The sequence below is a fragment of the Prionailurus bengalensis genome, chromosome A1 (assembly GCF_016509475.1).
Source record: "Prionailurus bengalensis isolate Pbe53 chromosome A1, Fcat_Pben_1.1_paternal_pri, whole genome shotgun sequence".
In the NCBI taxonomy this organism is placed as follows: Eukaryota; Metazoa; Chordata; class Mammalia; order Carnivora; family Felidae; genus Prionailurus; species Prionailurus bengalensis.
The window spans coordinates 109039274-109056195 of record NC_057343.1 but is presented as its reverse complement, the minus strand read 5'-3'; the positions used below and the strand labels follow the sequence as shown (position 1 = coordinate 109056195).

Here is a 16922-nt window from a genome sequence, read left to right as displayed (position 1 = left end):
CGTCACTAATTTTAGCGTACACCTATTTCCTATAGCCCCTCTCAGCCATTTCTTTTTCACTCCGCATTGAGGGGCTCATTTGATTATGCCTAATCTTTTATAATGGCTAATTTTAGTTCTAGTATTTCTTTGTTCTAGCGATTTTGTATGGCCAGAGATTGTTTTTAGGCCACAAATAAGATGAATATTTTTCTCTTTGTAAATAAGCTAAGGTACTTCCTACCAAAGTAATTCCTTGTCTATATATTCAGGAACCTCACCTACATCTTCAGTATTTTTTCTGGGTACCCTTGATTTTAGCCAACAGGATTATTTTATATTCTTCACTAATTCTCTCAAACTTAAAGTCTTCGCTTCTCCTCTTGCTATTTGAACTCTGTGCAACCTTTAAGGCCTGCTTTATGTATCAGATCTACATTAGACTTTATGAGTTTCCCTTCTGCATGTGATTTCACTTGTTCTAAATATATAACACCTAAGATAATCCCCTCAAGGTCCTGTTAACTTTGACAGTGGCTATTTATAATTAATTTACTGTGTCAAATATAAAACTATGAACTGGAACTGAATTGTCTGGTCCAGGCACCTTGAGATTTTAGGAAGTAAATTAATAATGCAGCTCAGGAGTTAGATTGCCTGAAATAGCATTCAAACTATACCACATGTTAGATATGTGAACTTGGACAAGTTGCTTAACCTTTTTATGCCTCAGTTGTTTTATGTATAGTAGTCCGTAGTTTCTGTTATGAGGATTATAATGAGCTATAATGAAAGTAAACATCTGAAAGGAAAACCTGTCACATAGCAAATGCCCAAGAATCATTGATTTTACTCAAGAGTATAAGTGGATGGAGTTGAACAAAGGGACAGAGCAGCAGATTTTCATCTGTTCCCATATCTTTTAGTTCTGTAGCTTTCCCAGCAGCACTCCAGCTCTGTGAAGAATGGGAAGAATGAACAGAGGCTGGGGAACTTAAGAGGCCATAGGAGCTCACCACCATCATATGGGTTTTCCAGTGCTCACTGTGTAGATATTCGTGGGCTGATGGAAAACAGAAATTGCCTTACAGTTGTGGGATTTCTTTTTTGGTAATCATTCAGTCATCAGATATTTATTAAATTCTACATTGTACTCCAAAGTGTTGCATAGGATAAGAACAGGTGTAGGGGCGCCTGGGTGGCGCAGTCGGTTAAGCGTCCGACTTCAGCCAGGTCACGATCTCGCGGTCCGGGAGTTCGAGCCCCGCGTCAGGCTCTGGGCTGATGGCTCAGAGCCTGGAGGCTGTTTCCGATTCTGTGTCTCCCTCTCTCTCTGCCCCTCCCCCATTCATGCTCTGTCTCTCTCTGTCCCAAAAATAAATAAACATTGAAAAAAAATTAAAAAAAAAAAAAAAGAACAGGTGTAAGGTTAGGTCCCTGCCTTGAAAAAACTTTAGCTGCTTTTTATGGACATGAGATATACACATACTATGCTATTGGAGAATAGTTGAATATTAAATTGGTGTTAAAACCTGAAAGTTAGAATGTTATCAGGCATAAAAAAGACCTAAAATAATACAGGACTAATGTACTTCGAAGAGGCAGAGACTTGAATGTGTCTTTGACTGTTAGACATTATTCAGAAGGATGATTCAGGTCCTGCAAGATTCTGGATTGATGTAACAGCCAGGAGATAAGCAAGATAGCACTAGAATATGTATTAGGAAAGTTCATGCCATGAGAAGTAATTTTTTTGTCTTCCCTTTCTAAGTGGGACATCATTTTGAAATCTCTTCTGACCTGTGACTATCTAGACGTTTTAAAAAATAACTATTGATGGGGCGCCTGGGTGGCGCAGTCGGTTAAGCGTCCGACTTCAGCCAGGTCACGATCTCGCGGTCCGTGAGTTTGAGCCCCACGTCGGGCTCTGGGCTGATGGCTCAGAGCCTGGAGCCTGTTTCCGATTCTGTGTCTCCCTCTCTCTCTGCCCCTCCCCCGTTCATGCTCTGTCTCTCTCTGTCCCAAAAATAAATAAACGTTGAAAAAAAAAATTAAAAAAAAAAATAAAAAAAATAACTATTGAGAAATCTTGAGAGTGCTCTCCGGTGGAAGCTTTCCCTCCTTCAGTTTTATTTACCCTGACTCGTATGTGTTTTACTCTGTATTTAAATGTAACTCTAACTCTGATGATTTTAGGTGATTTTTAAAAGCCTATAGGAATAAATCCATACATTTATATACATTCTACCCTTTTTTGCTTTTTAGAAAATGAATGGTCATCTCCGGTTATTGAATATTGCCTGTGCTGCAAAGGCCAAGTGGAGGCAGGTTGTGCTGCAAAAGGCTTCCCGGGAGTCCCCTCTGCATTTCAGCCTTAATGGAGGAAGTGAGAAGGGATTTGGTATTTTTGTTGAAGGAGTAGAACCCAGTAGCAAAGCTGCTGATGCGGGACTGAAACGTGGTGATCAGGTAAATAAATACACAACCACTTGAATTAAAAGCCTTCTTATAACTAAAATGTCTGCTACTTTTTTTCTCATGTGATATTTCTTCAAGTAAGCATGACCAATGTAAGGAAATTTAATTAACATTAAAAGGTAAGTGGCCAAAGATTGCCATAAATAATGGTTTAGCTTAAGTAGTGGTCCTATGGTAACAGAACTACATCCATAAGTAGAGGAAGCCGGGCAAGGGACTACGAAAATGAAGGAGACCCTGGGAGGAAGTTGGAGGGGATTTATTATCTCTGTATACGCATTTGATAACTGTAGAGCAGTGTATTCCAAAATGTGATTCCTGAGAACCTTGTTACTAAAAAATGCAATTTCTAAGCCTACCTCAGTTCTACTAATTGTACTAGTGACATTCTGCCATGATGAGGTCCAGGAATCTGTATTTTTAACAGAGTGCTCTCTCTAGGTGATTCGCATGCACACCAAAGAGTCATTTTTCAAATTTAGCTAAATCACTTGGGAAGGTTATGTTTCCTCATTTTAAAGTTTTGTTTGTTCATTTTTTCATTTAGAGTGTGGCTTTATTTGACTTTTAACTAAACTATACTAGCACTTTTCTTTTTAAATTATGAATGCATTCACATTGTAAAAACTTCCACACTGCAGAGCAGTGCTTCTCAACTGAGAGTGATTTTCTCCCCCCAGGAGACATTTGGCATGTCTAGAGATAATTTTGAGTCTCATGATCCAGAAGTTACTCTTCGCATGAAGTGGTTAGAGGCCAGGGATGCTGCTCAGCAGCCTCCAGCACCCCACAGCAGGACACTCGCACAACAGAGACTTACCCGGCCCAAATACCGGGTGCAAGGGTTAAGAAGCTGGTTTAAAATTTTAATGATCCCCTTCTTCCACTAAGGGAACTTTTTAAAAACAGATTTCTGGGCCTAACCCCACACCATTCATTAACAATTTCTAGTAGCTAGAATTCCAGAATCAGTGTATTTAATGTTCTAGTATTTTATTTTAAACTCATTTGAGCATCTCATTCTTCACAGGGAAGGAAAAAAACAATGAAATCAGATAATTTCATTTTTGAGAGAAAATTTATCTGCGTTTTACCTCTTCCTTCAAGTCTTCTCAGTTATTGTTAAAATTATCTGAAATGTTAGATCTAGATTATTAAGTCATTTTTAACATTATTTATCTTTTGAGAATACTTTTGACATTGGCGTTAAGTTTCGGAGGTTTATCACTAATAACCATGTACACATTTACATCTTCCTTACTGATGTCATTGATCACCTCCATTTCATCTGTGCCACATGCCCCCATGATTAAGATTCATTTCACCAGTGTCTTCTAGTACTTTTCTAATCTCTTCTAGTTCTTGTCTTATATAGGGCCTATAAATACTATAGTTTTTTGTGTCCCTGCATGTTTGATAATGCTTTTGTTCGGTGGGGTATAAAATTCTTTGTTCACAGTTATTTATCCCTCAGAGCATTGATGTTATAGAAAAGTATCACATCATTTTAGTATGGCCCAAGAGAAGTCCAAACCAACCTTTATTTTTTCTTTTCTAGCTTCCTTTGTTTGTCCTCCTACCCATCCCCAACCCCCCCAACTCCACAGTGGTGCTTAAAGATTCTTTGTTCAGTGTCCGTGGAATTCAAATTTTTCTTTGGGATATGTTAAAAAATAGATCTCTTTATTTTCTTTGCACGATACTCGAGCCATTTCAATGTGTGGACTCAAGACTTCTTTCAACTCCGCATTTTACTTCTGTGGTTTCTCTTTTCATATTTTGTTTCTCAGTCTTTTTTTTTTTACCGTGTTGGAATCATTGTGTGAGTCCTGACATCTGTCCTCTGTGCTGATTATCTGTTTTTTGTGGCTTTTTTCCTCATTATGTTTATCTCTTTATCCTTTTTTGTTAGATTTAGTATTTTTAAAATAAGCTTTCTGTACGATTTGGAGGTACAGCCAAGTTTGGGAAGCCTTCGGTGAAGGGTCAGCACATCACATGCAAGAATCCATCACAGTTGTACTTGCTGCTTTTCGACTTCCTGATTCAGCACCAGCAAAGGATAGTAGATATATTTAAAGTATCACTTTTGAATGAATTCTGTCTTTTAAAAGCAATAAATTTGCATTTAGAATATTTCAGTAAAATTTACACATACATACACAAGCACTAATTTTTATGAGCTGATGTGTCTTGATTTAAAATTCTCCTTCATATATAGGGGCATCTGGGTGGCTCAGTTGGTTAAGTGTACGACTTCAGCTCAGGTCATGATCTTTTGCTTCGTGAGTTGGAGCTTTGCATCGGGCTTTGTGCTGAGCTGGAGCCTGCTTCAGACTCTGTGTCTCCCTCTCCCTCTGTCCCTCCCTTACTCGTGCTCTGTCTCTCTCAAAAATAAATAGACATTAAAAATTTGTTTTATTTTTGTTTCACATATAAACCATCCTGTTTTTTAAAAATTTTTTCTTTGATCTCAGAGGGAATGAACTTTCAAAAAATGTTTTTAGTAGTGATTTGGGGAAATAGAATATAGAGAAAAAAATTAAGTGGTAATTCCACTTCTCGTAGAGATGAACATTGTTCACATATGGGTGCATTTTGTTCAAGTGTCATTTTTTTCACCATTACACCTAAGGTTGCAGAAGTAGCTAATATTGTTTCTGTCATAATTTGTATTTTTCTTCAAGATAATGGAAGTAAATGGACAAAACTTTGAGAACATTACATTTGCGAAGGCCGTTGAAATTTTAAGGAATAATACTCACCTTGCACTTACTGTGAAGACCAACATTTTTGGTGAGTTTTGTTGTAAAAACTGAAAGGTTTTTTCTTCTGCTTTTTGTTTATTGTTTTTGTTTGTTTTGTTAATTAAAAGCAAAAGTCATCAATGAAAAGGAAAATAATAAAATACAAACATGTTTCTGTTTGAGCTCCTCGATCATTTTTAGGAACTTCAGTGTTGAGGTATAGTAAGTACTGTGTATTCTAGAATTTTCATTTTTCATCGTTTGCATTATTTTGGTATCTTACAAAAATAAGTTTTAAAAGAGGTGTGCACATACATTTGGTTAGACATGTGAAATGTCTACTGAAGAGGTATTATGTACTGTACTTTGCTGGGAGATACTGAGTGAAACTTAGAATGACCTGTATGAAGCATAAAAATCATAATCAGGCTTTTATTTCCCCTGCTAATGGGCAACTCAGACTATTGATAATGTTTTAGCTAGCTTTCTGAAATAATAATACGAATGCTAGATTGGCTGTTTCATGAAACTAAATTGGTAAAAGAATTAATCACTGAATTCCAGATTTTTAATAACAGTGTACTCTGCCTTTCTCTCTAAAAATGTTGATTACTGTGTCTGCAGAGTATTTTGATCATGTTTCTATTTGAAGCAAAGACTAAAGCTTGCGCTTGCATTTTTTTTTTTCTTTGTTGGTTCCTCCTCCCCGCCCCCCTGCTTTTTAGGGAAGACTTATTGTAACTGGGTTTCCTTAGATACCATAGGGTATTCAATGAAATTCTGAGAAGGGCGATAATAAAACCAGCATAATAGTTTGAAAATTATCAAAGAAAATTTAAGAGTCTAAATGAAGTTGGGGAAAATTTCTTCAGGTCATCTGGGTTGCATTTTGAAAGCTAGGAGTTGAATTTAAAAACTGTGCCTATGGAAAAGGAAGTATGTTTTATTTTTTCACTTTCACTGCTCCTCATACTGCACTTAGTCATAATGAAAAATGAAACATTTGGTATTTTTCCTCTTTTCAGTGGAGTCCTTTTTACTGAATTATGTCCTATTAAGTCTGATATATAACTCCTTCGGCAATTTCCTAATATTATATTAGTTTAGCGTCAAATAAGTGAGCCTTCACAGTTCCTGGGTTTCCTGGAGTTTGGACTAGTATCTAGAAACATCAACTTTTGGGTTAAATAAAAAAGATTTCTGATTTTGAAAAGTAAGAAAGCAGAGCTTGCTCTGTGTCTTAGAGCATCTGATTTAGTGTCTCCAAGCTTGACTTTGTTTAGATGTATTTCATAGGGGTCTTACAAGGATCAAAGACCTTGAACTTTTTGTGCCCGAACGTAATAATTATTACCTGGTATCACATACTATTATGTATAAAAATATAAAGATAGTACTATTTGGTGATTAATAACATGGCCCATGGGAAAGAGAAAAAATAGATCTGAAAGGTACAAAAGGCAGGGAAGCCACCACTTCAGGACTCCTTGAGTGGTGAGAGACATTTGCCCAATAGAACTCTAGATGGGATGTGGTAGCGGGTAGGTTGTGGTACTGCAAAAGAGGGCCCATGTCCTCAATACCTCCTTCCTTACCCTTGGCAGAGAATGGTCAGCCAACTTTACCCCAAGCAAAACACCAAAGAGTATCTCAAAGTAATAGTAATAAAGCATTTTTAAAAATGGAGCATTTTAGTATGGATGTGGTACCTGGAATGAAGCCCTGGTAATTCTGACATTACAGTGAAGCAGAGATGAGCACTTAGGTTGTCCTATATGGAGCTCGCAGTCAGAACACCTACAGACAGGAAAACTGTGACCAGAACACAGATTTTTTTTTTATGTTTGTTTATTTCTGAGAGAGAGAGACACAAAGAGTGTGAGTGGAGGAGAGGCAGAGAGAGAGGGAGACACAGAATCTGAAATAGGCTTCATGCTCTGAGCTGTCAGCACAGAGCCCAACGCGGGGCTCAAACGCACAAACTGTGAGATCATGACCTGAGCCGAAGTCAGATGCTCAACTGACTGAGCCACCTAGGCGCCCCTAAAACTGACAGCTAGGTGTAGGAGAACAAGAATCATTGAGGCATGGTGGGAAACATAATAACTGAGCTTACGGAATCTGAGGAAAGTAGTTAATTTAAAGAAGAGAAGAAAAACATTTCTAGAACCGTGCTCAGATTTAAAGAGTTATCCCTTAAAATAAGAACAGGATATTAGGAAAAAAGAAACAGTCATTGAAAAAGAAGTAACTCAGAGTGACTTACAGTATGATAGCAATGACAAAAACAAAACGTAAAGTAATGTCGATGCAACAATAGCCGAGACTTTCCCAGAGTGAAAGAAGGATGCAAATCTTCTAATTCAAAGGGCACCTGAAATCTGAGCAAAATGAATTAAACTTGTTTTAACTTTCTGTTTCCAGTATTGGAGAATAACCAGAAAAGGTAGACTAAAATATAAAAAGTAGTTACAAACAAGTGCAACAATCCAAAAAGAGAGCTAACAACTACCTGACATAGAACAGAGAGAGAATCGGACTGGAAAGACGTGAACTGGAGCCATATCTGCTCTGAGACATTCACCAGTACAGGAAAGCTCTTGAAAGACAGCCTCTTTGGGCAGTAGACTCCTAGCAAAAGTCTAAAGCTTTGGAATCCTGCACTTGCTAGGAACACAAAACTGGATGTGTTACATCCCTTCCCACCTCCTGAAACCATACCCCAAAAGGATGTCTTTTTTTTTCCATGGACATTATCAATCCATAGAATGTAACTGAGAGGAAGAACTGCAGGATAAAATCACAGGTTTCTAGTGTTAGAACCCACCAAGGCCAGAACGCTCAAGCATAATAACCTTTGTTGAAGATTGGGACCTTGAATGGCTTACTCTAAAGTGGATGTGGGTTGTACTCTAAGCAACTCGGAAAGACCTCAAATTTTGGCCCTGGCTCTAGCCCTGGGACCTCAGGTGCCTGGCAAAAGAACATAAAAATCTTTTGAGGATTCCAGCAGTAACCTATTATTTGTGTCTTTTTTAATAAGTTTTTTTTTTTTTTAGTTTATTTATTTATTTTGAGAGAGAGAGAGAGAGAGAAAGAGAAAGAAAATGCCTAGCAGGCTCTGCACTCACTCTGGAGCCCGATGTGGGGCTCAAACCCACAAACCGCGATATCATGACCTCAGCTGAAATGAAGAGTAGGACGCTTAACCAAGTGAGCTACCCAGGCGCCCAATAACCTATTATTTGTAAAAATAATTTTTCAAATACAGAGTTAAGCAAACAATCAAAGATTGTGAGGCTCTCTTAAAAGTCAGTGTAATCCCCGGGCACCTAGGTTGCTCAGTCAGTTAAGTGTCTGACTTCAGCTTAGGTCATGATCTCACAGTCTGTGAGTTCGAGCCCCACATTGGGCGCTATGCTGACAGCTCAGAGCCTAGAGCCTGCTTCGGATTCCTTATCTCCCTCGCTCTCTGCCCCTTCCCCTCTCACACTCTGTGTTTCTCCTTTGCTCAGAAATAAACATTTTTAAAAAAATCTTTTTTCAAGTCAGTGTAATCCAGAACCAACAGAAACAGAACCAGAGGAGTTCCAGAGTATCAAACACAGTCTGTTAGGTAACTGTCTTGTATCTGTGAAGTTAAAAATCAAATTGAGGGTTCCATTTCTAGGTAAGATGGAGTAAACACATGCCACCCTTTGTTTCCCAATCAGCTCAACAGTAAAACGTGGGCAGAATCATTTAAGAACTTGGAAAATTTAAAGTCCCACTACCAGGAGTAAATTAATTAATTAATTTTTTTTTTTTTACTCCAATAACACTGGACTGGAGTCAAGGCAAGCTGAAACCTGGTTGAGTACATACTGGTAAAGGTTCAAATGGAGAAGCCTGGCTTGAGGAGTGGGAAAAGGAATCCCCACAGTTTTTCCCCCCTCTTTTTTTTCCCATTCTGTCAGGCCTCAGCCTCCAAGCAGCAATACAGCTGCACAAGCCAGACTTCTGAGGGAGGGGAATGTTCTTCACCGTTCACTGGAGCTGTGGCTCCTTCATTGTTTCCCCCCCGCCCCCACACACACTCTTTCTCTCTTCCTCCTCATTGGCCCCTACAGAGCCAGAGTCAGCAATTTCTTTCTAAAGGACTGAAAAGGGTAGCCTAAGGAACTGTGGAAGTTAGTAGGTTGATAACTGAGGTAGAGAAGACGACTCCATAAAGTTGTTTATGAGATCCCGAGCTCACCTCCATCCTGTGTGTGTGCACGGATGTGATCCTATTCAGCACACCAGAGACTTGGAGAACTGGCATGCCAGTGGACCTCTGCTCGGGTTCCAGGCAGACTGAGTGGTGGCACAGAGCAAACAGGTGGAGATAACACTGCAAAGCTTTGGAAACTGTACCACAGCCCACAGAAGGCTAAACAAAGATAGCAAAACTTTGTCGCAGTCATCACCTGAGGCATTGCCTTTGCCATTCTGCCTCCTTTTTGTGTGAGAGTTCACTTACTTACGTATTAAAAGATTGAGTTCCATGCATCTTTTACAGACTGTTGTGTTCTTGACCTTTTCCCCTCTCTTTGTGCTTCAGTTTGGATATTTTCTAATGACCTGGGTTTAAGCAAAGTTTTGCTCTTTTCTTCTGTATCCGTCCTGCCCTTGAACACAGCCAGAGAATTTCATTTTAGATAATTTTTAGTTCTAGAATATCTGTTTGAATCTCTCTTATAAACTCAATTCTCTTATACTCAATTCTCAAAACCATATTTTCATCCATTTTATCTCTATTTTATTTAATATATTTATAACGGTTATTACAAAAATCTTGTGTGTTAATTCCAAAATGGGTGTTATCTTTTATTCTCTGATCCCCCCTATTATCAAAGTGTCTTATTTTGTGTGTCTTACAATTTTTTATTGTATGCTGTACTTTGTATACTAAGGAACCTTAGCAAATAGGCAGATTAGTATTTTCTCATAGAAAGGATTTGCCATTTCCTCTGTTTAAGCATATAAGGTAAGGGGAATTGAGCTGGGTCAGGCTAGGTTACAAAATTACTTAGACTATACCCAAGTTTCAAACTGAGAGTGAGATTTGTCATGTGTTTGATGCAGGCCCCTTCTCTAATGGAACTTTGTCTCTGAGCACAGAGAGATTGTGGGAAATTATACTTTGTTTTGTCAGCCTTGTCCTCCTACCCTCACTCCCAGTTTTTTCCCTAAGGCGTGGCTTTTGATTCAGAGTCTGGTAGCTTTTTGTCTTATTTTTTGTAGAAATTTGGCCCTTGAGAGATTTTTTAACTTAGCTCTTGAGCCTCTCACCCCAAGCAGAGAAATATGTCATGTATTGGTTGCACACCCTTCCTTGTTGTGTGACTTTGTCTCCTAAGTACCATGAGACTAAGAAATTTCTAACCTGTCCCCAGCTCTTCTACCTTGTCTTAGGAGTAGATATGTCCCATGGAGGAAGGCATCACTGCTTTGGGCCTTGTGTGTATTCCAGTTTTTATGCCAGTACTTGAAGCCATCAAAAATCCTTTTTCCTCTAGCAGAGTCTCTCTACCTGATGCCCGTTTCATGTTTAGACTTCATGTTGAGAGAAGAAAACATCAGGCAATCTCCGTTTACCATCTTTTTGCCCTGGTATTTTAGCTCATCTATTCCTCCTGGCTTTCATAACTTTCTAACATTTGAAAATCTCACCACTCAGATAATTTATTATTAGCATTTTAATGTTTTCATAAAAGTATTATATGTGTATGTTTTGAAAATGAAAACATTTAAAAAAGGTATACAGTAGAGCCATACTGTGTATAGCATTCTGGATCTTTGCTTAGGAGTTGATACAGATTTAATTCTTGTATAATTGTTATTGCAGAGAAATCCACTGCAATATCATTATAATCTGTTGAGCTAATGTATTGATGGGTGTTTTTGGTTGTTTTCAGTTTTTGCTATTTACAGTGTTGAAATAAAAATCCTGTATACTTTTATGCTTATGTAGATAGACCTAGAAGGTAAATTTCTCATAGTGGAATTAATTTTTAACAGTGCTGCAGTTTCACTTTCCAAAAGTTTACCCCAGTCTACATACACTTTCTTTATCAGTATATAAGAATGCCTCTGCAACAGGTATAATCAACTTTATTTTTATTGATACACATTATTTAATAATGAGGGAGGTTGAGCACCTTTTTTTTTTCAAAGGTTAACATTTATTTTTTACAAAGTCATTTGTCCATTTTTATTTTGAGGTACTCATGTTTTATTGATGTATTTGAATGTGTTATAAGAAAGGACAATATCTTGTAGTCTTTTTTTTTGTTTTTTAATATTTATTTATTTTGGGAGAGAGTGTGAGCAGGAAAGGGGCAGGAGAGAATCCCAAGCAGGCTCTGCACTGTCAGCACAGCCCAATGTGGCGCTTGATCTCATGAACCATGAGATCATGACCTGAGCCAAAATCAAGAGTCAGACACTTACCCTACTGGGCCACCCAGGCACCCCCAGTATCTTTTAGTCGAAGGGTTGCAAATATTTTCCCAAGTTGTCTTTTGACTTTGCTTGTTGTGTGTGTGTGTGTACGTATGTACGTAATTGTAGAGACTGAGAAATTTTTAATCTTCATGTAGTCCAATTTATTACTTTCCTTGATTCTTGGGCACCTTCATTTCTGATTCATATATTTAGTATTGCTTTTTAATAGCATTGTAATTACACTTGCTCACCTATTAATTTTTGTCTTGAACCTTGACTGATTTTTTAAAATTTATTGTTTTCTCTTCATCTATAAATCAAAATTTCAAGTTTTATTTATAACTATATACACAAGTCCAGTGAAGATGTAAGCTACTGTGTACACCCTTGGGTTGTCTTATGTACATACCACAGGCAGGGATATCTGCTGCCCATTTAAAGATTTCCTATTGCTCTTCACTGTAGCATTTTTAGGCCCTTTCTTTGCCTTGTTCTCCAGTCATCTTAATTTTCTTTGTTTCTTTTTACCACAGGGACTTGGAACTTGAGATTTCTTCTACCTAGAGTCATTCCTCCTTCCCCTCACTTTGCCTAGTTAAAATCTACTCACCTTACAGCAACTTCACTAGGGAAGATTTTCCCTTTCCTGCTTTCTTAATTCCTCTGGTTATGATCTTTCTGTACCATATTTTGTATACTTACTCTTCTGCAATAGGGGTTATCTACGAGCGCATAGTGTAGTGCCTTCGTGTTTGTAGGTCAATAAGTGTTTTTTTGCATGGATGTGTATCAGTTTTACCTCAAAAAGGCATTTTAACCTTTACCACATGGCTTAAAATAAAACAAAATTTTCTAAACAAACTCAAAGGAATTTGTTGCATTTTAATCAAGCAAATTATCTTTAAAAGGTGACTCCAAAGATGTTTATTATTTTGAAGGCAGAAAATGTGCTTTTCATAAACTTTCAGTATGCTTTGGTAATGTGATAACATCCTGGTTGAAACTTTCAAGATGATCTACTTTTATAACTGAATACCAAGCCATTTTGTGTTGTAATGCATCAGCTTTTAAGTCTTTGTCTATTGGATCTTACTTGTAACTTGTTTGATATTGAAGGAAATGATTGATTTGTCCCCAAAACAAAAAAGATCACAATTCTCTGTTTTTCAGTGGGCACATTTATAAAATTTATTTTTCTTTTATGAAGGTTCCAAGTAACACTACTGAAACCTGCAACTTCTGAAGACCTTCATATTCAAGAATATGTAGCTTCATTTTTCTTTTATTCAGACCCTCCCAGACACCATGAATTCTTAGGAAATTACCTTCTGCCTTAGCATTTATCCTTTTAGTGGGTTTTTTTTTCCCCCTCTAGTAGTTGATAGGTCTTATTTAAGAACACATATTTAAAACAACTGGAAAATATTTTCATGACATTAATGAAACCTAAGTAATATAGGCTATCCTAATTGGAAAAGATGACACTAATAGTTACTAGATACGTAGTCTTCTATGGATTTTTCTTTTTTTCACTTGATCCCAAGGAGGTATAGCCCCTCTCACAAGGTAAAAAAATCTGATCTAGGCAAAGAGATCGCTAGATAGGCAAATCTTCGAGTGCACTTGTACTGTTCTTAAGGATGAAATAACTCCTTAGACTTACGGTCGACCTGAAGTTACCTAAGAATGATTGGTTGTTACTTCAGATCACTGTAGTGAAAGTTTATTAGCTGCTTTACTCAGTGACAGGAGTCTCATAAATGTGACCTTGAGGAAATGGTGATTTATTATTAAATTTAGTACTGTTTATTTCTGGCAAAAATAGGTCCATCAAAACTCTTTTTTTTTCTTTTTTTAATGGCTAAATTTTACAAAACAACATGACTACAGTACTTCTATCTCATATCAAGTGATATATATTATGATATGAAATAACATAAATAATAGAATCTAAATATCTGGTTTTATAAAATCTGAGAGGATTAGCAGTTAATATTGCTTATTATTATTACATAGCAAATATTGCTAAATAGGAAGCCTTGAACTTTTCAAACATGCTGCCTGCCTACTTCCTTTTCATTTCTGCCAATGACTTTGTTTTTTCCCTTTTGGCCTATATCAGAAGTATAGGCATTTATAAAAACTGAAGACAGGGGCACCTGGCTGGCTCAGTTGGTAGAGCATGTGACTGTTGATTCCAGGGTCCTGGGTTCAAACCCCATGTTGGGTGTAGAAATTGCCTTAAAAATTTTTTTAAAGGACATCTCATTGGCTCAGTCAGTAGCACATGTGACTCTTGATCTCAGGGTTGTAAGTTTGAGCCCCTACATTGGGTGTAGAGATTACTTAAAATCTTAGGGGCGCCTGGGTAGCTCAGTCAGTTAAGCGGCCGACTTTGGCTCAGGTCATGATCTCGCGGTCCGGGAGTTCAAGCCCCTTGTCGGGCTCTGTGCTGACAGCTCAGAGCCTGAAGCCTGTTTCAGATTCTGTGTCTCCCTCTCTCTGACCCTCCCCTGTTCATGCTCTGTCTCTCCCTGTCTCAAAAATAAATAAAAATGTTAAAAAATAAATTAAAAATAAAATCGTAAAAAAAAATGAAGAGATAAGTTGGTATAGCTGATGAAGCATGGTATAGGTTTCATAATGTTTAGTGGATGAGACTGTGAAAGGCCAAATAATAGAAAGTGACTGTATTGATGTTTAAAATTTGTTGTTTTTGTAAAAACTTGCTAATGAGAATAAAACAAATGACAACTTTATTTATTTACACAGTGTTCAAAGAGTTACTTAGTAGGACTGAACAAGAAAAATATGGAGTTCCTCATATTCCTAAAATTGCTGAAAAAAAAGTAATCGCCATTCAATCCAGGATGTACCAGGAGATATCGAACAGACATCACAGGAGAAAGGAAATAAGAAAATAAAAGCAAATACTGTTTCAGGTGGAAGAAACAAAATCAGGAAAATTTTGGATAAAACACGGTTTAGTATCCTGCCTCCAAAACTGTTCAGGTAGGTACAATCATCTCAGTAATGTAGACATTTTCCTGTTGACTCTAAAGTTTTTATTTGGGGGAAGGGAATTTGGGGTCAGTTTGTTTTTTATACAACTAACGCATTATAAAATCTTCAGGTAAACCATAAATAAGAAAATCTTAGTATCTTTCCATCATTTCCATGAAATTACCACTACTAGAGTATATATTCTTCTAGTAGCTTTGTTTTGAATTTTAGGAAAGACTGACCATTTTATTTTACAAAATCTTTTCTTGTGTACTTTTTATCTAATTTAAGTCCTTTGGACATCTTTTTTCTTTTTCTTTTTTTTTTTTCAGTTTATTTATTTTGAGAGAGACAGCGACATGTGAGTGGGGGAGGGCAGAGAGAGAGGGAGGGAGAGAACCCTAAGCAGGCTCTGCCTTGGCAGTGGGGCTCGAACTCACTGAACTGTGAGATCATGATCAGAGCCAAAACCAAGAGTCAGATGCTTAACCGACTGAGCCACCCAAGTGCTCCCAAATTTGAACATCTTAAAACTTGAGGATAAATTTGCGGATGCTAGTTTTTTTGTCTTCTAAATCATCTTTCTCTTATTGCACTATTTATTCCTTCCTGAATTCTAAAGCTGACCTTTTTAGTCAAATCTACTTGTTTCTAAAATGAGATGTCACCAAAACTGAAGGAAACTTTGTGATTTGAAATGTAATTTGAGGTCTGTAAAGTACTTAAGAAAATCATTTCACTGAAGTGGATGGGAATGGGTGTAGTATATATTATATCTGTATATTTTACATTATCTTCATAAAGCAATCACAGAAGTGTTAATCCAGCTCAGTACCTAGCACATCAGTAGGCACTCAGTATTTGTTGAATAAATTAACACAGTGAATTAAGTAAAAGAAAGAGAAGAAAAAAAATAAAAGGAAGAAAACATTTAAGCAAAACATAATCAAATATTTGTTTAGTTCCTTATAGTTCCCAGCACTATGCTCTGTGGTTTTGAGAGCTGAAAAGAGGTAGTTACTACTTTTAAGGAATTGGTATCAGGAACCCTTTATTCTCCACATGCTTATACACAAGGCACAGACAGTGTCCAAATATAGAAATGTAGGAAGATTAATAGAGCAAGTTTCTTGTCCTCTAAGAGTTGGTAATCTAAAAAGGGAAAGCAGACAAATGGTGCATTACAGGGTGATAAATGTTTTGATGTGCACAAAGACAGGAACAAGTTTGGTAGGTTATATACACTCTGGGTGTACATGTAGAGATGAAGCAGGAGAGATAGGGAAGAGCTGAGTTATGAAAGACTTTGAATATTATACTAAAGTGATGGACTTCATCGTGTCATAGTAGGAAGTGATAGAAGCTCTGTTAGTTGTATTTGGTGTATTGGGGTTGACAGTATAGCACATTGTCATTGTAATAATGACACTAATTAGGGGACAACTTGGAAGTAGGTAAATGTCAACTCTCAGCTTTTATAGTGTTCAAGATCTCAGAGATTGCCTGATCTCAACATGCTTTTCTTCTTGAGTTCTTACTTCCAATCAGGTAACACATTTGTTCTTCATTTAATTTGGGGCTCACAGAGAATTAAAGCATCTTGAGCTCTGTGTTTATTGTCACTCATTTCTTTCTTAATGACTGCTCTCCTAGAGGCAAGCAGATTGTAAAAATCCTAACTTTAAAGTAGCAAAATTCTTTTAATATTGAGCATACTGTCATATGACAGCAGGGCAGCAAACACTGTAAGAGAAGTCTTATTCTCATAAATGGGAGGTAAGGAGAATATGAGAGGGACTAGCCTACATTGTAAAGATGGGAGACAGTTTTGGATGACCAGAATTGTGCATGACAGCACTGGGGAAAAGGGAAATGAATGGAGGACCAAAAAGAAAAGAGTTTGTAAAGGGAATTCTTAGGAGGTATTACCCCGAGTTCCATTTCTAGAAACCCTGGTGGATTTGATCTAGAATAAATGTATCCTTTAACCGTTTTTCATTTTGAACAGAGGCATAATTGTGACATGTGTTGTCTAGAACCATAGGACAGTGATTGTATTGGACTTTAGCTTGTTAGTGTCAGATTCCAAGTAGCTATGTTCAAGTTTCAGGCAGCTAAATCAGTCTGTCATCTCCATAGTATCTCCTTCAGGGAGTGGGACTTGGTTTCACCTCTTGGATTCTATCTTTGCTTATAGTAGGCATGGAAAGGAAGGTGGCCAGGAACAATCGTTTGAGTGTTTTCAAG

The 16922-nt window shown here is 37.3% G+C and overlaps 1 protein-coding gene and 1 non-coding gene across 2 annotated transcripts in view; both read left to right on the top strand.

Annotated features, from left to right (window-relative positions):
• RAPGEF6 (Rap guanine nucleotide exchange factor 6) overlaps positions 1 to 16922 on the top strand; it is a 192503-nt gene that overhangs the window by 120029 nt on the left and 55552 nt on the right. The window contains 4 exon segments of the mRNA XM_043587048.1: positions 2245 to 2448; positions 5145 to 5253; positions 14445 to 14519; positions 14522 to 14684. Of these exon segments, the coding sequence (XP_043442983.1) occupies positions 2245 to 2448; positions 5145 to 5253; positions 14445 to 14519; positions 14522 to 14684 (551 nt within the window).
• On the top strand, positions 13830 to 13902 carry TRNAN-GUU. Its single transcript has one exon. It is a non-coding gene; the product is annotated as a tRNA-Asn (tRNA).